Source organism: Gallus gallus, chromosome 3 (assembly GCF_016699485.2).
Source record: "Gallus gallus isolate bGalGal1 chromosome 3, bGalGal1.mat.broiler.GRCg7b, whole genome shotgun sequence".
Classification (NCBI taxonomy): domain Eukaryota; kingdom Metazoa; phylum Chordata; class Aves; order Galliformes; family Phasianidae; genus Gallus; species Gallus gallus.
Genome location: NC_052534.1, coordinates 110,011,009 through 110,035,729, shown reverse-complemented (window position 1 = coordinate 110,035,729; position 24,721 = coordinate 110,011,009). Strand labels below are relative to the sequence as shown.

Below are 24,721 nucleotides of genomic sequence, written 5' to 3'. Positions count from 1 at the left end.
TACTAAATCTGGAGAACATTACAGCAAAGACTCGTGTCAGGTGAAGTGCTTCTGAATGGCCAAGGGAGTAATCTACATTTGCACTGACTTGAGAGAAAAGTTCCCAGCATCATTTCATGGGGAAATCTGAGGTCTCTTCTAGTGCTCGTTGCAGCTTTTTCTCATGCCAAATCTCTGACAAGCTTTAGGAAGACTTCTATGGAATTTATTATCAGACGGCTGCAAAAGATCTAAAATCTGAGTAAGGAATTAGCTACCATCAGAAGAACTCAAACTAATTGCCAGCCCCCTGCACAATATGTTGCTAGCTACTGGTGAGTCTATGATTTTGTAGAGCACTCCAAAGACAAAAGCTGAGATTCTATTCTCTGGAAGTGCTTTTCCTTCTGATTATACTTTGGTTTACCTTATTAGATTTTCCCCAAATATTTATTTCATTAAAATACAACAGTGTCAAGATTACCACAAAATGGTGTCGAGATTACCACGAAGTCCCGTCATGTAAAGCATTTTTCTTTTAAATTACAAGGCCAAATCTTAGGTTTTTTTTGCCAGAACCCAAATCTTTTCAAATAGATTATATTAATACAAATTGCAAATTCACTTTGCACTCCAGGGACTTTTTTTTTTAACATATATTATATTAACTTAACTTTAAAATGTCTTTGAGGTCTATGTGGGAAAAATGATCTGTTATCTTAGAATTGGAGAATCCTCAGAGTTGGAAGGGACCTCTGAGGGCCATGTAGTCTAACTGCCTGCAGTGGACAGGGACACCACAACTTGACCAGGTTGCCCAGGGCCTGATCCAGCCTGGCCTTGACAATCTCCAGGGATGGGGCATCAACCACATCACTGGGCAATCTGTGCCAGTGCCTCACCACCCTCACTGAAAACAATTTTTTTCCTTATATCTAACCTAAATTGACCCTCTTTAGTTTGAAGCCATTTCCCTTGTTTTATCCCCATGCAGCCTGCTGAATAGTCTGTCCCCTTCTTTCCTGTAGCTCCCTTTGTATACTGAAAGGCCCACGTTTCTGCCCCAGCTTAGCAGGTAGCCCAGGGGCCCTGGTGTTTCTGATTTGTCAGGTTTCTTTAGGGCTTCAACACTAAACTTTGGCTTTTCACACGTTGAGTCTTGTTCCGGTTGAAAAGACACATCCAAATCAGAAACCTTGCCTGGAATGAATAGGAGCTGTGAGCGCACATGGAAGGACAAACACTCCGTCGTGAGGTGCAGCCACCTTGAGAACCATTCAGGTGTTGCAGAGCTGACACTGCCACCAAACTGTGGGCTTTGAGCACAAGAATTACAGAAATCCCAAGCCAGCCAGCAGCAAGGAGGGAATTAAAGCTTTTTGAAATTATCTTCTTTGTGTTTTATTTTAGTTCTCATTTAGTTTGCATAAACCAGGATCAGTTCTCTAGTTCAGTTCACCCCATGCCACAGGGATCTGCTGCTCCCACACTAGGAGTGTCTCAGGAAGGAGGGAGAAGGGACCCCTCACCACCCATTCATACAGCAAAATACAGCAGCTAAGGAAACTCCAGCATCAGCCAAGAAGATAGGCAGCTTCTCCAGATGTTGAGAGGCAGATGACTCAGCTGAAGTGCATCTACACCAATGCACGCAGCTTGGGCAACAAGCAGGAGGAGCTGGATACAATTGTGCGTCAGGCTAACTATGACCTAGTTGCTATTACTGAAACGTGGTGGGACCACTCCCATGAGCGGAGTGCTGTGATGGATGGCTACAAGCTCTTCAGAAGGGATAGACAAGGGAGGTTGGTGGTGTAGCCCTTTATATTAAAGACTGTTTTGATGTTGAAGAGCTTGGGGCTGAGAATGATAAAGTTGAGTGTCTGTGGGTAAGGATCGGGGGAAGGCCTGTAGGAGCGACATCCTGGTGGGGTCTGTTACAGACTGCCTAATCGGGATGAAGAGATGGACGAGGCATTCTATGAGCAGCTTGCAGAAGTCACGTGATCGCCAGCACTCGTTCTCATGGGAGACTTCAACATCTATTATATATGTTGGAAATGTAACACAGCTCGGAGGAAGCAGTCCAGGAGGTTTCTAGAGTGCATGGAAGATAGCTTCCTTATGCAGCTGTATGAGAGCCTACCAGGGGTGGTGCCCTGCTAGACCTGCTCTTCACTAACAGTGAGGGACTGGTGGGAGATGTGAAGGTTGGGGACTGTCTTGGGCAGAGCGACCATGAAATTGTAGAATTTTCTATTCTTGGAGATGCCGGAAGGGTGACTGGCAAAACTGCTGTCTTGAACTTCCAGAGGGCGGACTTTGACCTGTTCAGGATGCTTGTAGCATGGGTCCCTGGGGATTCACTCCTGAAGGGTAAAGGGGTCCAGGAAGCCTGGATGCTCCTCAAGATGGAAATCTTAAAGGCACAAGGACAGGCTGTCCCTGAGTGCTGTAAGGTGAGCTGTAGGGAAAGGAGACCCCTGTGTGGTGGTGTGGATGAACCGGGAACTGCTGTTGAGACTCTGGAAGAAAAAGAGAGCCTGTGTCCTCAGGAATAAGGGACAGGAGACTTGGGGAGATTACAAGGGAGTTGCTAAGGTACGCAGGGAGGAAGTTAGGAAGGCAAAAGCCCGACTGGAACTCAGATTGGCCACTGCAGTAAAAGAGAACAAGAAATCCTTTTACAAATATATCAACAGTATGAGAAGAACCAAGGAGAATTTCCATCCTTTACTTGATGCAGCTGGGAATGTGACAGGATTATAAGGAGGATAAAGAGAAGGCTGAGGTCCTCAACACCTTCTTTACATCAGCCTTTAATAGGCAGATCAGTTATGCTCAGGGCACTTTACGCCCTGATCTGGAAGTGTGGGATGCTACGCAGGATACACTCCCAGTGATTCAGGTGGAGACAGTTAGAAAGCTTCTCCTCCATCTGGGCTGTCACAAGTCCATGGGACTGGACAGGCTCCACCCAAGGGTGCTGAGGGAGCTGGTGGGGGTGATTGCCGAGCTGCTCTCCGCCATCTACCAGCACTCCTGGTTATCTGGAGAGGTCCCAGAGGACTGGAGGCTTGCTGATGTGACTCCCATCTACAAGAAGGGCCGTAAGGAGGATCCAGGGAACTACAGGCCTGTCAGCCTGACCTCGGTACCAGGGAAAGTTATGGAGCAAATCATCTTGGGTGAGATCACACGGCAGGGGATCAGGCCCAGCAGCACAGGTTCATGGAAGGCAGGTCGTGCTTGACCAACCTCATCTCCTTGTGCAACTGGGTTACCAGACTGGTAGACGAGGGAAAGGCTGTCGATGTAGTCTACCTAGACTTCAGCAAAGCCTTTGACACAGTCTCCCACAGTATTCTGCTGAGGAAACTGGCTGCCCATGGCCTGGACAGGGCTACCCTCCTTTGGGTAAGGAACTGGCTAGAGGGCCATGCCCAACGGGTAGTGTTTAATGGAGTTAAGTCCAGCTGCTAAGACCTCTCAAGTGGTGTCCCCCAGGGGTTGGTACTGGGGCCCATCTTGTTTAATATCATTATTGATGACCTGGATGAGGGGATTGAGTGCACCCTCAGTAAGTTTGCAGATGACACCAAGCTGGGAGGTGGTATCAATCTGCCTGAGGGTAGGGAGGCCCTTCAGAGGGATCTAATAAGCTGGATTGCTGGGCTGAGGTGAATGGGATGAGGTTCAACAAGGCCAAGTACTGGGTCCTGCACTTTGGCCACAATAACCCCATGCAGTACTATAGGCTTGGGGCAGAGTGGCTGGATGACTGTGAAGAAGAAAGGGACCTGGGGGTGTTGGTTGATGCTCAGCTGAACATGAGCCAACAGTGTGCCCAGGTGGCCAAGAGGGCCAAGAGCATCCTGGCCTGCATTAGAAATAGTGTGGCCTGAAGGAGCAGGGAGGTTCTCATCCCCCTGTACTCAGCACTGGTGATGCCGCACCTTGAGTATTGTGTTGTTTTGGGCCCCTCACTACAAGAAAGACATTGAGGCCCTGGAACGTGTCCAGAGAAGGGCAATGAAACTGGTGAGGGGTCTGGAGCACAAGTCTAAAGAGGAGTGGCTGAGTGAGCTGGGATTGTTCAGTCTGGAGAAGAGAAGGCTCAGGGGAGACCTCATTGCACTCTACAACTTCCTGAAGGGAGGTTGTAGTGAGGAGGGTTTGGGCCTCTTCTCCCAGGCAACAAACAGGACCTGAGGAAATGGCCAAAAGTTGTACCAGAGGAGGTTTAGGTTGGACATAAGGAAAAGCTTTTTCTCTCAGAGAATGGTCAGGCACTGGAATGGCTGCCCAGGGAGGTGGTGGAGTTACCATCCCTGGCAGTGTTCAAGAGGCGTCTGGATGAAGAGCTACGAGATATGGTTTAGTGGCTTGTGGTAGCAGGGGTAATGGGAGGGCAGTTGGACTAGATGATCTTGCAGGTCCTTTCCAACTTTGATTCCAAGATTCTATGATTCTATGTGCATCTGCCCAGCGCCCTGCACAGCAGGGTCTGCAGCCATCCCAGAACCTCATGGTCACCAGTCACTGTTGTCTGCATTGAGACCTCACGTGCATCCTCTCGGGCCTCAGCAATGGGCACCTCATCCACAGAGCATGAATGAAAAAGATAAAGAGCTGCTGGCCCTGTAATCATAGAATCATAGAATTGCTCAAGTTGGAAAAGACCTTCAAGATCATTCAGTCCAACCCCAACCCAACCATCCTACCCTAAGTCTAACAGCCCTCTGCTCAGTCATGGCCCTGAGCACCACATCCAAACAGTTGTTAAACACATGCAGGGATGGTGACTCAACCACCTCCCTGGGCAGCCCATTCCACCTCTCAACAACCCTTTCTGTAAAGAAGTGTTTCCTGATATTCAACCTAAACTTCCCCTGGCACAACTTGAGGCCATTTCCCCTCGTCCTGTCACCTGTCAGCAGTGAGAAGAGACCAACCCCGCTCTGCTGCAGTCACCTTTCAGCTACTGGAAGAGAGCAATAAGGTCTCCCCTCAGCTTCCTCTTCCCCAGACTGAACAGCCCCAGTTCCTTCAGTCTCTCCTAATAGGCCATATTCTCCAAGCCCTTCCCCAGCCTTGTTGTAATGTCAGCTAACATCCCATGAGAGACATCTGCAGTAATAGGAGGCAAGGAGAAACCCAAATGGCAGATTGTGCCATGAGCTTGTTTTCTTTTTTGTATAAGAATAAGAATTAAGGGAAACATAGCATAGAATCATCAGACACCACTTTCAGTGTTATAGACTGCTATGAAGAAAAGAATTTATCAAGAAGAGCATTCTTTACAAGGCAATCTTGAGGAAGATTTTGCAAATATAAGAGCTACCTGCTGATACTCCTATGTGGGAGTGAAGGATCTTGAACATACTGAATTCCAAAATACATTGGGTGGGAGTCAGCTATCTCCTATGCAGACCCAGAATCACAGCAGAAGTTATATTTTAGTGCATGAACACCAGCCTACTGGAACGCCTCCTGCCCACAATCCCTTTCCAGATTCTGATCCAACCTCAGGAAAAGAAAGACCCAAAACCATCTGAAATGAGACATTTTTTGGCTCTATTCAGCTTCCAAATGGCCAAACTCATTAAAAGACTGTGTGCTGGAGGGAAGGAGGTGTGCTTCAAGTAGAGAAATGGTTCACAATGTCAAATCTGAGGCAAAATAAGTATCAAAGGAAAAAGAAAGAGGTAAAACTGATGATATGCCACATAAAAGGGGGGAATTTCCAGCAGAGCATGATGTTCCTGAGCACAGCTGCTTCGTGCAGTGCATTGCTGTGCCATAGAGTGCTGCACAAGTGGCAGCTGCTGGACGGGCTTTGGATGGGAGCAAACTGTGCCCTGCCTCAGAGCTGGGCTGAGCTGAGGGCACGCTGCAGATGGCAGCTAACCTCGGAATTGTGCTGGCCCCCAGATCTTGCTGCATCGCACTTGGCTCTGTGATTTCCAGCTCTTCTTTCTGCCTCGCCTTTGATAAAACATTATCACAGCCTTTCAGTACTTTGGCTGCCGGTCCCCAGAGGGACGGGGAAAAGCAGAGACAAGAGAAAATTAAAGAGATGTTTGCCAACATAAAACATAATTTAAAAAGAAAAAAAAGAACTCTTTTCTGAGTCATTATTGAATTTTCAGATTGTAAGAGCTTAAGAGATTCCTGCAGATCTACTTTACTCCCCACTTCTTTTTCTCCACTGTTTATTTTTTCATATTTCTATCAGATGAAGAAATAAAACCAGGCAGCCCCAAATGCTTTTGCCCCCTGTCAGTTTTTCTCTGTGTTTCTTGTGTGTGTTGGGAAAAGCAATGTGGGGAGAACACCTAAGGAGGAGTGCACAGCGGGATATCCGCTCACAAAGCCTGGGGACCCACAAACCTTCCAGCAAAACCCATGACCTCTTTCTGGGTTTCCTTTTGGGACAATTATTGCCCCCAGAAAAACCTTCTGCTTGGTTGTAAGAGTGTATGGCAAACCAGTACAGTTTTGTTCCTTTCTGCTTTAGTTGATATAGAAAGAAGGAAGAAAAGGAGGTATTATTGATTTGCAGTGTTTTCTGTTGTCTTTTTGCTGTTTTACTTTAGGAATTGGTTTCTTGTTTAGACTTCAACTCTATGGACTTCAGGAAAGCTTTAAGATTAAGCCAACATCAGAAGCAGAAAGCGTTCTGGTGGAATATTGTCCTATTTACATCCATGTGGAGAAAGCCACAACACTCTTGAAATCACAAAATTCTCGTGGATGTCACTGGGGACAGGACGGCTGTACTTCATTAATCTCACTTACACTTAGTGCCAATTCCATTCAAATCCCTGCATTTAGGAGAAAGACCTGTTTGTTAAGAATCGGATGGCTCTGCTCTTTCTCCCCCATCCCATAGCTCATTTCACGCTTCTATTAAAGTGCAGGAGGACATCCACAATATTCATGGGGCCCTCAAGGACATCTTCCAGCCATATTATAGAAAACTCAGTCTTGATGTATCACGCCTTAAACATGACCACTGGACTAGATGGACCATTAGCCTGCACTAAAAAAAAAGCATTTCTTGTCTTCTTACACAATTTGCCATTTTCTTGCTTTCCTTTGAATATTTTTAGTATTGACTTTAAACTGCAGATGAAATCAGAATTTATATGAAGTGTTCTTTAATATAAAATATTCATGCTCTAGATTCCTGGAGTTTGCCAAATATGGAAGATGGAAAATGTGTTCTTCCTAGACATGCCTGCATATGTGTGATAAGCTAGTGGTATATATCCAAACACTGTTGTTTTGCACATCTCCCTCAGGCCAGTGCTCCCTCCCTCGTGACTCATTCCTACATTTCTCTTGACATAAAGAAAATCCTTTGGAATGAGCAGTAGCTATGTGCAAGACAAGGGGAAAAGGCTCAGTTTTTTGTATGAGATCTGGCTAGCCAAATTCTTCATGGCTTAGCACCTTAGAGATGGTCCCAATCTGTACAACTGGAGGGCTGCAACTGTGCTGCAAAATGCAGAACTCCTAAAGCTACATGGCATCTCATTGCAGAATTCTGTCATAAAGTAGAGTTTGAATATATGAAAATATAAATACTGTTCTATTTGGTGATATGAAAAAGCATGGAGGTCCTTGGATAGAAGTTTTGAAGGAAATTCCTGTATCTGTTCCAGGCCGGGGGGGGGACCCCTAGAAGTAGGCATGGGGCTGGAAACCTCCCCACGCAGCTCCATACACAAAGCCATCCCTTGGACATGAATTCATTCATGGATGGGCTGAGGAAACTGCTGGTCTGTGGTCATCCTTCATTACAGGGGATTTAGGAGCTGGGGGGCTGAGATGCAGCCCAACATTTTGCTCTTTTAAGCGGAGAAACTGCACTGTTAGGTAGAGGCTGTTAAATGCAGAGTGCTGAGCCTGGAGTGACTGCTTTCAGGGCTTGCCAACCTGGACAGGACAGACAAACTCGAAGGACAATAGACCAGTGGGGAGGGAGCTGTGGCTCTGCAGCTGCTGGAGACAAGAGGACAGCAGCACTTTAAGACTGACCTGCTCAATTTACACATCTGCTTTCAGGCATGATCTGAGAGGTCTTTCTAACAAAAAGCCCCTGGGGAAGGTGAGCTTGTGTCACCAACAGCAAGTTGTGCAGACCCAACCTCCACCAGTCTTCCTCTCCTAAAGAACAAACCATTGCATACTCAAACCCAGCATCCCACAGGGCTGGGGTACAGCATCACTTCCCTCCTGCTGCCTGCACTGCCAGTGCCAGAGCTGTTTTCCTCCTGTGCCTGCCCCTGGTGGAGGGGAGAACTAAAAGGCAGATAGGTCAGCAATGCCCCCAAACTATTTCTCAGTGTCTGCAGTCCTCTTTGTGCTGCCTGTAACCCTTGTGTTCCAGCAATACCCTTCTCCATGTAGGGTGGCACATAGTCACAGCCAGCATGGATATTGCTGCAAGGACCCTGCTGTGTACTTAGCACAGGTTGGGGCAACAAAACTAAGCTGGAACTGAGCTGGGCAGTAATTCCAAGAGGAACTGAGTGGGATCTGACATGGAACAAGCAGGAGTTTAACCTTGAGGGTAAAGGAGTATTGAATCTCCTTCACATAAAAGATGATCTCTAATAGCAATCATGTTTTGCCATTACACCCATATGAATTCATCCATAATCTGATTTACTTGAAAGAAAAGGATCTGGGTTAGGAACACTTCTCATTCTCTGTTATTAATCTTAGGATACATCAATCTCTTGAAATACTTTTCACCTGTTCTTGTCTCTTTTCAAATGATGACTGAAAGCTAGAATACCCAAAACAGTAAGAGAAAGGAGCATGAGCCTAGACCCATCAGAGAGAGGTGCAGGCATTCCTGGTTGTATTTGGGTATGTGTCCTGCTCCTAAAAACCACGCCAGTGGTCCTTAATATCCCTGGTAGGGCACTCAAGCTGTGTGTGTTTGTTAGCCTGCAGGATACGCCAGTGAAGGGGCTGACATAAACCAGGGATGACAGTACAGATCAGTTAAGGTGCTTTGTCCACCACTGGCTTCTTAGCTTGTGGCTCTGCTGGAAATGGAGAGAGACCTGCAGAGACAGAGAAATCCGTTTGGTGAAGGAGAAAATACTGCCTCCAAAGCTTTACAGTAAGTCTAGAGGGAGGCAGAAGAAACCCAATACCTTAATTCATATTTCAAAGGGAGGATTATGTGTTTTTCTTTATGTTGGTGGTGTTTTGTTGTCTGTTTTTGTTTTACTTTGAAAACCTTAGTTGAACTACAGTAACCAACTTCATCCTTACCTGCGTGGTTTCTGGTGTAATACTTGCTATGGTGGAGTAGGAATGTCCTTACCATGGCAAGCAGCCCCTGCACTGATCTCATTAGGAAGTTTATCACCCAGTATGCTTCAACAGACAACTCTGGTTGCCCTCCGTGGAGTATTTTTTAGATTTTGAGGTCAAACAGAGTTTAAGTTGCATGGTCTATTCTAGCAGTACTCTGAATCACAGTCAGAATTATTTACGTTGGAGTCAGCACAGCACTCTCAAGTCCACCAACAAATCATGTCCTTAAGAATCATGTCTGCTATAATGCAGCTTGGTAATTATCTATCACTCCATCTGATTAGAGGTACCAGTTAAAGCAGAAAAAAATAAGCATAGTGAGACGCTGGCTGGCCATGGCACTGTGAAGCTTCTTAGAATGGGAGTGACCTGTCAGTAGGGTGTGAGGACTGCTCTCCACCTCGCCAGGGATCTGCAACAAATTGTGAACCTTTTTCCAGCCCCGGGCTCCACTAAGCAGGGTGGTGAGAGGAAATAACACTATGTTCTCACCACTTAAAAATACCTTATATCTCCCACTGTTCCCTGAGAGAAGCTGGTGAAGGTCAGTGTCCTTCAAGATAGATGTTTTGTGCAGGACGGGCACAACCGTGGGCAGAGATCATGTAGGATCAGGGATGGGAGTCCAAGAAAAGGGTCCTATTGCAATTTAGTAGGAAGGGACCATTGGTGGTGCCCTCTGGGCTGAATTCACAGAGGATCTGTGCCTGGGTTAGCACTCATAAAAGATACGTCACTCAGTAGTAGCAGCTGTTTTCAACCTGTAAAATCTTATCAAATGGCTTTGGGGTATCCAGAAACATAGAAAGGAGTGAGCAAAGCCATTAGTCTCCACTGAAGCAAAGATCATTGCTTGGCCCTGTTTAAGACCAAATATTGCATGTCCTAGCAAGTCATTTATATTTTATACCATTTTTAAACATGCTCAGATCTGAAAAGAATTGTCCGCTGTCAGGATGGACTATGGCCCTTTTTACCTTCTGGAAGAAGAGAGACATTAGACATAAAAAATATGTAAATAAATAAATAAAATGAAAGAAAATGAAGACACACAGGGAACCTGAATTTCAGGCTCCAGTCGTGCTGTAGTGACCTTGCTGAAGACAGTTATGTTGTTTTGCAGCTGCTCTGGAGATGCAAGGGTGTAAAATGGTCCACAGCCAATAAGTATCATTAGTGCTCTATCTGTGGGATCTGCTTTCCTGTGTGTCTGCCCTCGGGGCTCCAGGAAAGGTTACGGTGCCCGTCCTGGGTCATCATTTTCCTACACTTCAGTCCCCATCTGCAAAATGGGATGAGTGACAGTATATTTTCACACCTTTCTTTCTTGCTGCGTTTGTCACCATTGATGTGTCAGAGCTGTCCAAACCTTTATTTCTCTAGGAGCTTTTGAGAAAGCCAGCGTGTGAGCTGTGTTAGAAAAGGGTCTGTTCTCCAAGTGCCACGGTGGTAGACACGTGTCTACATGCTATAAAAGTATCAAAGGCAAAACACTCACATAGGACCCCTTCGGAAGGAAGGAGACGGGCAAAATGACCTCAAAGCAATTCAGCGTCCGTGATTTCCTCGGCTCCCTCTGAAACCACTCTCTATTTTGCTGCCATAGGAGCCAGGTGCCCTATTGCACGTCGGTGTAACAAATAGCCGTTACCTTCTGCCTCGTGGGAGGTACGGCAGAACGTGCTTTATCTGTGCCTGCTCTGAAGCCTCTCTCGAAGCGCTGCCGTCACTGGCTGTACTTTTCACAGAGGAAGGCAGATGGTCAGCGCTAAGTTTCCCACAACCTTGCGGTGCGTGCTGCATAGCCAATCAATGAGATCTGACTTGCAGCCCGTTGTCTGAGATGGGGACTGTGCTGCTGAGGTATCCTGCAGTGGCTGAAATCACCTGAATGTCGACACTGCATAGATGCTGAGGAAATATGGCATTTCTTCCTAAAACTTCTAAGCAGTGCCGAAGGGGATTTTCAGCTGTGGAGCTGCATCCGATGTTAGCAGGGACTGCATTGCTCAAGCCTGAATTGCCAGCTTGGAAAGAAACCTTTTGTGAGCGTGAGTGTCAGTATGACTCTCCTTAGGAAAAAAGAAAGTAGGAATAATGAATTAAAGTAGGTTTCTAGTACGAAAAGCCAGAGAGGAGGAATTTTTGATCCTGAAGAGCACCAGCTGCCCCTCTGCACCAGCAGCTTCTGCCTCGATGACGATCTTAATGAGGCTTCAGGTGGTTTGAGAAGCTGGCATCAGACTGAAAATCACCTTGTCTGTTGGCTGGTGCCAGGATACTTGGCCAGAAGCCATTATTTCAATGGGAAATAACAACTGGGAATAGGGAAAAAATGGACTTCTGAAAAGCACTTTCTCACGCTCCCTGGGCAGATGCTGGAAGCAGCATAAGCTCCTGCCTTCAAGCAGGCATAGTCAGGAAATTCATGGGGAGAACTGCCTCCTTTGCATACCAGAGACAAGACAAGGTGGGTTTGTTACGCATTTTGAGGACTGTCTCTCAGTTTCTGATATTTAAGGGCTCTGTGAGCAGATGTACCATAAGACAACTGAGTTTCATGAAACCTGGTACCATGCTTCATTGCTTCTTCCTTGGGATGAAAAACACAGCAATGCAATGAGAGGAAGCGTCCTGTGCAGCTCAGCTGTCTCTAGAAGTGAATAATGTTGGGCATGGTCCACATTTGACACCTTTCCCAAACACTTCTGGGGCTGCTGGTGGTTCCTTCCATGTGTGTGTGTAGGGTGGAGCATTTCCCAAGCTGAAGCTCCATCCCATAGCGCATCTAGGCAAAGAGTACTGTCTGCCATGACCTCAGTGCTGCATGATGTTTGGCATATCTTGAGAATTTTAGACATATTTTCATTAAATACAAAAGTAAACTGAGAACTCTTAATCCAATTTAGAGGGGGGAAAAACATGAAATGTTGTTATTTGGTGTGCAGCAGGCATTTAATCCCTGGCTTTAGTGTTATTTTGGTCAAAGAGACTACTTTTGCCAGGACATTTTTATTCAATCTGCTGGGTCCTCTTCCCCAGTTTGCAATGAGGTTTGATAGTCTAAATCCACATGAGCTTCCCCTGATTGAAAGGGGCAGATCATAGTTATTCTAGAGAACTAGAATAACCAGTGGCTAACAAATCTTATTGTTTATTAAAAAAAAAAAAAATCTAACCAAAACCAAAAAACAAGAAAACAAGCAGACAAAGAGACAAAGAAAATTAAATGGGACCAGACAAGTCAACAAAAGAGTGGTCTGGCCTGGCAAATAGATGGGGGATGATCCTGTGTACACCACATGTGTCTTTCATTGATTTTCATGGAGTCTTTATGTCCTAGCATGCACTGAAATAAGTGAGACCAGGTATGTTTTATGCTCTTGAAAGATGTATGTATATAATTATAGCTAAATTGAGGTTTAAGGTCATTTCTATTTCTGTATCTCCAATAGAAATCCATAAAAGCTCAAACAAGCAGTTGAAAGAGTCTGATTTAAAGGATATTGTTTTAGAGACAGAGTAAGCATCCAACTTTGTGGACCCACCTACATTCTCATCTGCGTACTGAGGACCTATGGCCTCATTTTCTGTACATTTCCAACTTGCTGAGACAGTTTTCTGAGTGTCAGGAAATCTCAAGTCTTCCAGAAACTGATCTTTATAGCAAACTTCTGTTGTTTTCTGTCACAGTTAAAATGTGGAAAAATGATTTTCTCCCCTGGGTTGAGGAGCTTGCATGCAACATTTTGGTCCCCAAGCATCTGGGACTGCAGCGAGTATCTGGGCAGTCCCTGAACTGCAGCACAGAATTGCAAATGAGACTGTAATGAGTGAGAAACAGAGAGAGAGATGTGGCAGGGACAGGGACGTGACCAAAAGCCCACTGAAGTGAAAGGCGTGGCTCCTATTGACTGCAGTGGCCTTTGTGTCAAGCTCTCAGCCTGTCTGTGATAGAAAGGCAGAGCCAATCAGTATCGCTGTGATACCTCTTGCGCAGGATAACCACATGCTCATCTTTTTACTTTCCCTCCCAGGATGGAAGGAGCAGTTTTATTGGCCACCAGCTTGGAGGGGTCATGGAAGTGCCCAACAGCAAGGACCAGAGAGTCAAATCAGCCAGAGCCATCCAAATCACTTACTACCTCCAAACGTATGGCTCTGTCACCCAGGACCTCATTGGGGAGAAGTGGGAGAGTGAATTCTGTAAACTGATGCACAAGATGCAGCTGGATCACCAAGATCTGCAGCTCTACTCGCTGGCGTCCTTCAGCCTCTGGAAGGACTTCCACCAGACCAGTCTCTTGGCCAGGGGCAAGATTTTGGTGAGCCTGATGCTGATCCTCCTGACTGCTACCCTCTCGAGCTCCATGAAGGACTGCCTGCGTAGCAAACCTTTCCTGGGACTCTTGGGAGTACTCACTATCTGTATTTCCAGTGTCACTGCGGCAGGGATATTTTTCATTACTGATGGAAAATATAATTCTACTCTGTTGGGAATCCCTTTCTTCGCTATGGGTAATTATTTATCTTCATAATAATAGGATTAACAGAGCTTAATGACAGGATTGTAAATTACATCCTGGGTTATAAAGTGCAGATTTTACCTTGAGTGAAACTCTAAGTCGTTTTCATCTTGTTAAATTGATCTGTGCCTTGCCAAAAACAAAAAAAAAGGGAAACAAAATGGAGCAGTAGCAACAATAAGGAGCGAATGACACTGCTGGAATCTCGGCCAATGTGAGAGAGGGGGCAGTTTTATTGATCTCGGTTACAAAACAAAGGAGAAATTGTTATTGAAAACTAGTCAGCTCAGCACAGCAAGCAGATGAGTGTTGACCTGACTTTGACGGGAGGCTAGCCAAAAGAGCCAGTTAAAATGGGAGGGCAAGGAGGAGGAAAGATTTCAGCATCCTTCCCAAGGAAGGCTTCTCTTCCAGCTCTGTCTGAGGGGCAAAGGGGAACGGGTTGGTGTGTGAATAAGATTGATGGACTTTATTGCAGAGAGAAGATGAAAGCTGTGGTGTTTGCCAGGCTGTGAGCAAAGCTGTCAGTATCTGTAGCGCATAATCCCTCCATTTGTGAAGTTTGAGATCAGTTGCAGAGATTTCCTCTGTGCTGCGCCCGGGCAGGGGAAGGTGCAGTCAAAGAACAGATGTAGAAACTAGTTCTTTTAGCAGGAGAATTTTTCTCATTACTCCCATTCTCATTTCTGTTCCAGCACATTGAGCGCATCTGTGTGGTTAATGAGTTTGCTAAGAAGGGATGCTGGCAAGCAGAGCAGCGTGTAGCAGATGGCTCACAGAGGCAGCAGTGCTTGGTGCAATCACAGCCATGTGTGCCAGGGGTGCTCCATACCACGAGGCTGAACCCCCCTTATGGCTCTGTGCAGAGTCCCAGCACAGACAGCCATACCTCCGAGCTTCCTGCTGGCTTTTGGGTGTCATAGAACCTTATCTGTGGGAATAACTCTGCTTCTTTTCAGTTCATTTTTTAAGTCCATTCATATTTGTAGCGCCAAGAACAGCCCTCTGCTACACTGAGGGGTAACTAAGCATGCAAAGATGGAGTCAAGGTTTAGAGTGTCCTATATTTTTCTTAAAATGCTCTCTATCCAAAAAAACCTACTCTTGCTCTTTCTCTAAAGTAAACCCCTGCAGGTAGGGGTAGGTGCATCCTTCACCTTCTGCCTCTTCTTTAATCATTTAATGCATCCCTGTCCCTACCAGCAGAGCAGGCTGCTGCCTTCTGTGCCGCACCCAAAGTAGATGCAGCTGGCCAAGGTAGAAGGGAGCAGAATGCAGTGGATGACCGGTAGCCCAGCCACAAAAGGGAAGAACAAGGCAAAAGACACCAAGGAATTGTTTGATTGGTTCAGCCTCATTAATACAGACATACAAAGCCATGCTGAAGCCTCTAATTCAATCATCTAGACTGTTAAATTGTGACAGTGACTCCAGGAAGTTTGATCTGTGCCAATTCTTACTCTTTCGTGTGTATTCTAGGTATGTTTTGGTGGTTTGCTGAGATGGTGTGGTTTGAGTGCAACTTTTGGTTTGGGGGAAAATGGAGTTTGGTTTGATCTGGATCGTGTTTACTGTCTTCAAGACTGGAGAAGGGGACCTGACTGCTCCATTTGTTCCTTGTTTCTGACCTGAGTGAAGTTAGGAACTTGTGTGTCAGGAAGGGGAAAAGGTGGACAGTGGCAAAGGGAAGACTCATGCTCGTTATCAGAACATGGCAACCTTTTCGTTGGTGTCAGGAGTTATGGGTCAGATAACAGGGCCAAGTGGTGCTGCCTTGCTTGTACAGCAAATAGAACTGAAGGCCGAAAAAGAATTGTGAAGTAGTGAATAGCACCTTCCTGCAGGTATTTATTCTTCTGCTGGTGGCTCTTCAGATGGCTGTGGTGGTCAGGACGCATAATCTGGGGATCTTTGCTTGACAGGCCCCCAGGTTGTCACTCCTGTGGAGCACCAAACAGAGCCTGCAGGTGAAGCTCTTCTTCAGGCTGACCTCACAGGATGACAGAACCACAGAATGGTTAAGGTTGGAAGGCATCATTTGGGATCATCTAATACAACCCCTGTGCTTCGAGTGGGGTCACCTGGAGCGCGTTGCCCAGGATCACATCCTGGAGGGTTCTGAATGTCTCCATAGAAGGAGACACGACAGCCTCTCTGGGCAGCCTGTGCCAGTGCTCCATCACCTCACAGTGAAGAAGTTTTCCCATGTGTAGATGCACATTGTTGAGCTCACTGCCTCTTGTCCTGTTGCCCAGCACAACAGGAAACAGCCTGGCCCCATCCTACTGATATGCCTTAAAAGCATCAGCACCCTACTCCCCAAGTGTATTGGCTAAGGAAAAAAAAAATGCTTTCAACTTTCTCTTGTATTTTGTGCTGTCACTCTTGTCACAACCACTGCCGAGAGCAAAAGAAAAACAACTCTCTTGAAATGAATTATTTGCAAGAATTGCTTCTATAACATTATATTGAACAAACTTCAAGTTGAAAAAGAATACACTTAAGAAACTTTCTACAGAAATTTCATTCTGAAAGCCAGACTGAATTGGAAATATATTAGGAAACAGCTGCTTACCAACTGCTGTTGGAAAATATTAGGAGAGTTTTACAGTTTGATCAACTAAAATATGGGATGTATGACTTATCAAAGTCCTACAGCATTACATCCTGCAAAAATACATGTGCCTTTGGTCCCCTGAATTAACGCCAGGTAGTGACATGTTGCACAGCCCATGGTGTGCCCATGGAAAGGCCTTCAATACCATCAAATATAACCATCAGTCTGACCTACCAAGTCCCATCATTAAACAATATCCCTTAATGCCACTCCCACACATTTCTTAAATGCCTCCAGGGATGGTAACTCCAATAGTTCCCTGGGAAGGTCATCCTTATTCTTGACCATTCACTTTACAAAGAAATTCTTAACACCCAATCTAAACCTCCCATAGTGGAACTGGAGACTGTTTCCTCATGCCATTAACTATCTATGGAGGTCTTACCTGTAAAATATCTCAGAGATATCTCAGAGATACTGGGATAGAAGCATTAGCTGAGATTGGCTTTACTTTGTTCTTCGTGGTGAGAAACTTCAGCCTTAAAAAAGACAATAGGAGAGTGTTAGGGAACTCTTAAACTGAGACAGGGGAGGTTTAGGTTGGATATGAGGAGGAAGTTTTTCACCCAGAGGGTGGTAACGCACTGAACAGGTTGCCCAAGAAGGCTGTGGATGCCCCATCCCTGCAGGCATTCAAGGCCAGGCTGGATGTGGCTCTGGGCAGCCTGGTCTGCTGGTTGGCGACCCTGCACATAGCAGGGGGTGGAAACTAGTTGATGATTGTGGTCCTTTTCAATCCAGGCCATTCTGTGATTCTATGATTGATATGATATGATATGATATGATACGATATAAATCCTCCTTCCTAATATTATTTCCTCAGATGCCTCAGGAAAACCAGTCTCTCCAGTTCAGTGTCTGCACTGTTTTGTTGAGTCTTTGTAGAGACCCTGTGCAGACCTGAGCAGTGCACCTGGCGAGGTGCTCACGTTGCCTTTTGTGTTCAGATACACAATACAGTTTCAAAGGGTTGTTATGTACGTGACATAATTATGGTTCCCCTTGTCTAATCATCACTAATTAATACAACCAGAAGGTTAACTACATAATTGAGATAGTATTGCTCCCATGATTTGCTTTTTAATGCACAGGAACCAGACTGATACCATCATGGAGATAATGATTTAACTCAACTGAGGATCTCGCTGTGTGTTTTTAAATGCAGGTATATCAATTATGTGATTTTACACGTAATTATGTTTGGCTACTCAGTGAAGTACTTCACCATGTATCTTAGTGGAAATCTTACCTAAAAAAAATGTAGCTACGATGTAATAGAGTGTAAATATGGTTATTGTTTTAAAAAGTTAACGCATTTCTTGGCTGGATTCATGGTGACTGAATATAAGAAATATCTCCTGCCCTTTGTAGTCCAGACTGCGAAGGCTTTAAGATCTTCATGGGAAGAGCTTTTCATTGAATCCATAGAAGGCATTAAGCTCAATGGATACAACACCTTGTAACACTGTTTCTACAACTAATAGCGATAATTATACTGCTAATAATACACTGGCAAGGTAGTAAAGAGGAACAAACTCTCTAGAAAGCAGTAGATGACCTGTCTCCAGCATTAGGAATAACCTTATTCCCCATGTGAGAACACAAAGTGACAAATGTAGATTGTAGCTATGATGCAGACTTCATAGAATCGTGGAATCATAGAATTGCTCAGGTTGGAAAAGACCTTCAAGATCATCCAGTCCAACCCCAACCCAACCATCCTACCCTAACTCTAACAGCCCTCCTCTCAATCATGGCCCTGAGCAAATATTCTCTGCTATAATTCCTGGGAATTCCCTCCTCTGACTGAGAAACTCACGTGGAAGGAGGAAACAAGGCGGCAGCTGGCAGGGCTACAGGCAGTTGCCATATTTCGGGCAGAAGCCATCTAACCTCTTTCAGTGGATGACTACAGCAGTTGTTACAATTAGGGCTGATGATCACCTTTGAGTAAACGTGAGATGTCATGGTATTACCCTTAGGGGTAATTCATGGGAAATGGCAGCAAAAGTAGGCATAGCACAAATGAGGAAAGTACTTTTTGAAATCTGACAGGAAACGTGTGAGTGCCAAAGTATGTTATGTCTATGGAAGGACCACAACATTTCTAACCCTTGCTTTAAACAATGGATTTTCTGATTTCAGCTGCAACTTAGAAATAGTATTTCAGGAGTTAATCTGGTTTTGTCCTCTGATTCAGCAGTAAAACAAACTGCATGTGAATTTCATGTCATCATTTGATCATCTCCTGTCTGTGTAAGGAGCAGGATAATGACTCCTTAGAGCACAGACCACTACCGTAAATCTCACCACTCCATGTCTTATAAGCCAGAGAATCTGCTGCTTTATCTTACATAAGTGCATGCCCCACCCCCTACTGAGCAAATCAATCAAGGATTTGAAATACCTTGTCCTTAATTAGAAAATGTCCATTCTTGATTCTTAAAGCTGGACACGAGAGTAACAACAACAACACAGGAAAGGAGAAAGGAAAAAATGAGAAGGATAAAATGAAGTTTTAAATCACCTCTTTGGATGTCCCATCTGTTCCTCCCTTAACTCAAGTGACACATTCTCAATGTCTTTCCTAGTCAGAGTTTTGAGAGAAACTGGCAACTCCAAAGTTATTAGGGTTATGGAGATATTTGGGGTGAGCTGAGTTAATCTTTGGATGGTCCATTTATAAGAGCCAGAGAGAATGCTTATACTTCAACCCCTCATGTTACTTACATGGGCAGATAGTAGTTGGACAAGGGCGAATGGTTTTACACCAAAAGGTGAGATTTAGGTCAGATACTGGGAGGAAATCCTTCCCTCAGAGGGCGGTGAGGCGCTGGCACTGCCCAGAGCTGTGGTGCCCCATCCCTGGAGGTGCCCGAGGCCATGGATGGGCCCTGGGCAGTCTGAGCTGGGGGCACCCAGCACATGGAGGGGAGGAGGGGGGTTGCTGGGGGCTGTGAGGACCCCTCCAACCTGAGCCATTCCAGGATTTTATGATTCTGTGATTGTATAAGATATAAGTTGTGTGTATGTTCTCATGTATACATATATAGCATGCAGGTATAAATGGACTTTAATTCATTACAGATGGCAGACTAGCTCTCCTTTTCTTTTAGAGCCTTAGGGGAAAGTCTCTTTTCCTCCTATCGACGCAAAAACTGATCAACCTTTAGGACATTTACCCCAACCCAGCAGCTCTGCAGGTCTGCTGGTCAGTTCCTCTGAGGCTCAGCTCAGGTTAAAACATTTGACCATGTGCATGGCCCAAGCACAGTGCTTTGCTACTAGATCCTCCACATGGGTTTCTTGCTTGAGAACAGTTAAACTCTTCTTCCTATTGATTCCAGCGTGAACTGCACTAACCCAGTTGTCCAAGGTGCAGACTCCAAATACCATTGTTTCTTTCTTTAAAAAAAAGAAGTCTCTTATAAAATTGACTTCCACAGCTCCCCATCCGCAGCTGACAGCCTGCTCTCCTACCGAAATGCAGCTGCTTCCAACCTGCTGCATTTCTGCAAGCTCTTTAAAAAAGTAGTTTGGTAAAGGCAGAGGACATGTTTTGAGTTACAGTGTCAAAGGCTGAAGGGAATGCTTTTCTTTTACAGTTGAAAATGCACGTTTATAGTAATCTTAATACACAAATCCTGTTCAGATTGTAAGGGATGCTTCCTTTTCAGATGCCTCCCATATTTGTCTGAACACCTCTTGCTTTCATTTTTCTACCTCTTCATGGCAATGCTCATTCCTGTGAATGGGTTTTTTAAGGTTCTTTATTGGATGGATCTTTCCTGTCCGTTGATCTCATTTAACAGGGGTTTCATTCCTTGTACTTAGCATGTACTGATGCACGTCACATTTACATTTGGTTCATTTGGGCTGGAAAGGAGCTGCATCATGGCAGAAATGATTTAGCTCTACGTATATCATCCCTAATAGGGCAATGTCAAATACAGCCTTGAATAGCATCATTGGTAGCAATTCCATAACCAGCCTCGACAGCTTGTTCCAGTGCTTAAATAGCTATACATTTGTAAAGGTATTTCTTAATATTTTCCTTGCTGTAGTTTATGCCTATAATTTCAGAGTCTGTCTGGCCAGACGGTGCAGTGTAATTTTTCATAGTATCTGCTTTGAGGATGTTTTATATGTGGGGCTGTTCTTACTTCAGCATGGATATAATTTCATACCAGATTTTTATTTCCTGGATATTTTACAGTAGCTCATGCTTTCTTCCGAGCTCTGTGATGGCTTCTGATCTCTGCTGGAGCACTGTGGGTCCGTGGGAAAGAGCAGAAGTGGGACAGGATGAGCTTCAGAAGGATTTGTCCTGTGCTCTTTGGTGTGCGGAGGAAAGATGAAACCTTACGTTGTCCTTTCTTCCCTGCTGGGCAGGAAGTGTGGGCTTTGCTGCCTGAAGGGGCAAATAACGATCCTGTGCTCTGTCAAGCACACGGTCTGCTCTCCATAGGTACATAGGGAAACACAAAGTTGTGCCTCTGGTTTTCAAGTGAAAATGAAAGGCAGCAAGAGCATTGACCTTCTCCAGAAATATCTCTTCTGCACAATCAGCCCCTGGAACTCACTGCTGCAAGATACGGTTGTGGCCCAAATTCAGCCTGAGTCAGAAAGGATTGGAATGTTACACAGCTGGCTACAGCATCCTTGTTATTTCAAATAGCAATGCAGCACTCAAACTTGGTGGTAAGGAAGAACGATAAAAATTAACGACTGAGTTCAAAAGGCAGAACAAAACCTGTCACAGGGAAATGACACTTGTGAAAAAAATTCCCATAGCTGCTCTCTTGTGTCCGATCGTCTTCCCCTGAAGAGTAAGGAGCAGGACACAGAACAGGAGGAAGCCATGCTGCTGCAGGTTTGTCCTTCTGTGACCATAACCAAATAACAGAAGCAGATGATGTCATCCAGCAGCTATCTGCTGTAACATTGGCATGATTCGCTGTTACTGGCCTTCAGACAGAGGCATACCGAGTAGATGGGACACTCCACATGCTCACCTTGCTAGGTGTGCTGATGCAGGCAGTGTTCCACTCATACGTGGCTAACTGCTTAGAGAAGGAATATGCTGTTTTGGATGCTCAGCATGATCCTGAGTGTGAATCATAGAATCACAGAATGGCCTGGGTTGAAAAGGCCCACAATGCTCATCTCATTCCAACCCCCTGCTATGTGCAGGGTCGCCAACCAGCAGACCAGGCTGCCCAGAGCCACATCCAGCCTGGCCTTGAATGCCTGCAGGGATGGGGCATCCACAGCCTCCTTGGGCAACCTGTTCAGTGCGTCACCACCCTCTGGGGGAAAAACTTCCTCCTCATATCCAGCCAAAACCTCCCCTATCTCAGTTTAAAACCATTCCCCCCTGTCCTATCACTCTCCACCCTCATAAACAGCCGTTTCCCCTCCTGTTTATACGCTCCCTTCAAGTACTGGAAGGCCACTATGAGGTCTCCCCGCAGCCTTCTCCAAGGTAAACAAGCCCAGTTCTCTCAACCTTTCCTCATAGAAGAAGTGCTCCAGCCCTCTGACCATCTTAGTGCCCCTCCTCTGGACCTGAGTGTGGTATCAGTGATGTCTGTCTGCATGGGACTGCTTGTGCTATCAACTGGATGAGACAAAAACCTCAAGTTTTGCAGTTTCGGATCAGTAGAAATGCCCTTTAATTGTTGTTCTACCAGAATGGGCATACTGTCATCAGTGTCTTGGCCAAATTTCAGCATGAATAATTGCATTTCTACTTCTCTGGATTCCCCCTGCTGTGATGCTGGGTTCAGTGGTGGTGAACACCACCAGGCTCACAGCACCATGCAGGTGGTGCTCCATGCAGCACTGCCAGCAGCTGCCACATTCACCCAGATATGGCTGTATTTCACTGGAGAATGCAATGAGCACATTTTACGGCTTAGCAGTATCTAAAGCAGTTTGCTCTGAGAGCAGGTAACTGCATCCTGGCACGTGGTCATCACACTGCCCTGCAGTTGGCTGCAGTATTTCAGCAGTTGGGAATCTTATGCTCACACTCTGCCCCTAAGGCCCAGTGCACAGAAGCATTTCCTTATGGCCTGATGTGCATTTGGACAAACCCAACCTACACTACCCAACCCACATTCAAACGCTAAGATTTTAAATGCTGTATCTCATCTTGGCATTTGAACTCAGTTGCTGTGTATGGAGAAAATTATTTTGCTAGCACAGCCACAATTAGTACTGTATCATTTGACGTACTTCACATAAATTTGGGAACCATAGGTATAACCTACTAGAGGGAGCACTTGCATTGTTTTATGAGGAGTACCAAAGAGCAGATTGCTGCACGCCCTGCCAAACCCCAGCAGGTGAATTTTCCTCTTTTTCTTTACGTTTCTCATTGATATTGTTATTATTACTTTGGATAAACTATTATCCTTGAGGGAGGATGCAGTTACAGGAGAAGAATGCAGAGGGGTGTTGTGCATACCGAGTGCAGAGCACTGAAACCTTCCATCCTGCCACAGTAACATTTAAAACAAGATGGCACGGAGTTTTCAGCTGAGGCAGTTTAAACCTTCTGAAACTGGTCTGAGAGCCCTGAGGGCAAAAAGGCTTTGTGTGCTTAGAGTAGATACCACAGCAAAAATTGCAACTACAGAAAGAGCAAAACCAAAACCATTCCAGTGCACAGCCTTCTTGTGGGAGCAGCTGAAAGAGAAGACCCCAGAGCAGAGCTGCTAGATGAAAGCACTGCCAGAAAGCGTGGTGTTGTGGCTAATGAGATTATATCAGACAAAAACAGAGCGATTGCCCCTTGCATCGCACTGCCAGGCAGCCTCAAGGTACAGCTTTGAGGATCAAGAGCTGCTGGGCTGACCTAGTCTGTGTCTCTGTGCCTTCTGCTGTCCCTTCTCTGGGCTTTTGGGGTCTCTCCCATCAGAGCCATTAGCCAGCTTTTAAATGAATAACCATAGCGGGATACTGAGGGAGAGAAAGCTTTACTAATCATAGCTACGTGTGCTACCTCTTCCTTAGGCTGTTTGAAGTCAAACTCTGCACAATGCAGCCAATGGAGGAAGTCTCCAAAGGTCTCTTTTAAGTGGGTTTTGGCCTCTAATATTCTTACTCTTTCCCTGAGGGGAAAGGAATAGAATCTCTTCTCAGACTATTTAAAAAAAAAAAAAAAAAAAAAAAAGTAGAAAGTTATTATTATTACAATCTCTTCTCCTCTGCCACAACTTTTGAAATTGGTTGGGAGGTATCAAAGTAATGGATGCTCATGGAGAGACAACTGGACCCAGATGCATAGAATCATCATAGAATCACAGGGTTGGGAGGACCTACAAGATCCTCCAGTCCAACCATCCTCCCATCACCATTATTACCCACTAAGCTACTAAACCATATCTTGTAGCACCTCATCCAGACACTGTCCATGCACTCACATAAAACATCAGACAAAAGAAAAAGGCAAAAATATTCATCCCCTTTCCAGACTTGCAGTATCAAAGTACCACCACCAGCAAAGTGAAATTGTATATTCCACAAGCAGTCAGGATTCAGTTTTCACAGCAATGAAACCATTAAACCTCATCCACCTGAGACTTTTGTTCACAAGTTTTGTCAGCTCTGAGAGTATTTTTGGTGTTCTGGGAGAACTTTGCTTGGCTTTTGTGACCTCTTTCACCAATCCTGTCATGTTTGCATGCCACCTCCCTGGGACATGACAGTGTTACCAAACACACAGCGAACAATATATTTCCTACGGAACCTTTTATTTTAGCTAGTAATCAACCTTCCTTTGACTTTATTTGAAGTTTATTTGGAAATATAGGAGTATCTTTAGTTTCATTAGTCACTAACACAACTAAGGCCTTTATTGCCTTTTACAATACCACACTGTGAGTTTTTTCACTCTTAGAGATCATTGCTTGCCTGCCATTAACACAGAGAAGTGAATACATCTCAGAAACAGATGAAAAACAGATTTTTTACTTACATGTCACATTTTTCCCTGGCTTTTGTCTTAATGGTGTCTGTGGCTGGGTCACTGGCCTGCTGATTGCTTGGATATATTGGAAGTTTCTCATCAACAAAGTTACTCTGACTTTGTTAGGGATGATCTCATGATTCTCCCATGGAGATCACTTGTTTTAACCTTATATGACAAAACAAATAAGACACGTCTCAAGACGATAAATTTTTGTCTAATACCCCTCTACTGAGTTTGATACGTGGCATAATGCATGATTCAAAGGCTAGCTCATTGAAT

At 45.1% G+C, this 24,721-nt stretch overlaps 1 protein-coding gene across 2 annotated transcripts in view; it reads left to right on the top strand.

Moving 5' to 3' along the window:
* The window catches only part of PTCHD4 (patched domain containing 4), a 94,148-nt gene that overhangs the window by 12,014 nt on the left and 57,413 nt on the right, over positions 1–24,721 (top strand). For both annotated transcript variants that reach the window (NM_001397712.1, NM_001195562.2), the window contains exon 2: positions 13,359–13,839. In NM_001397712.1, coding sequence (NP_001384641.1) covers positions 13,359–13,839 — 481 coding nt within the window. The remainder of the gene's footprint in view (positions 1–13,358; positions 13,840–24,721) is intronic.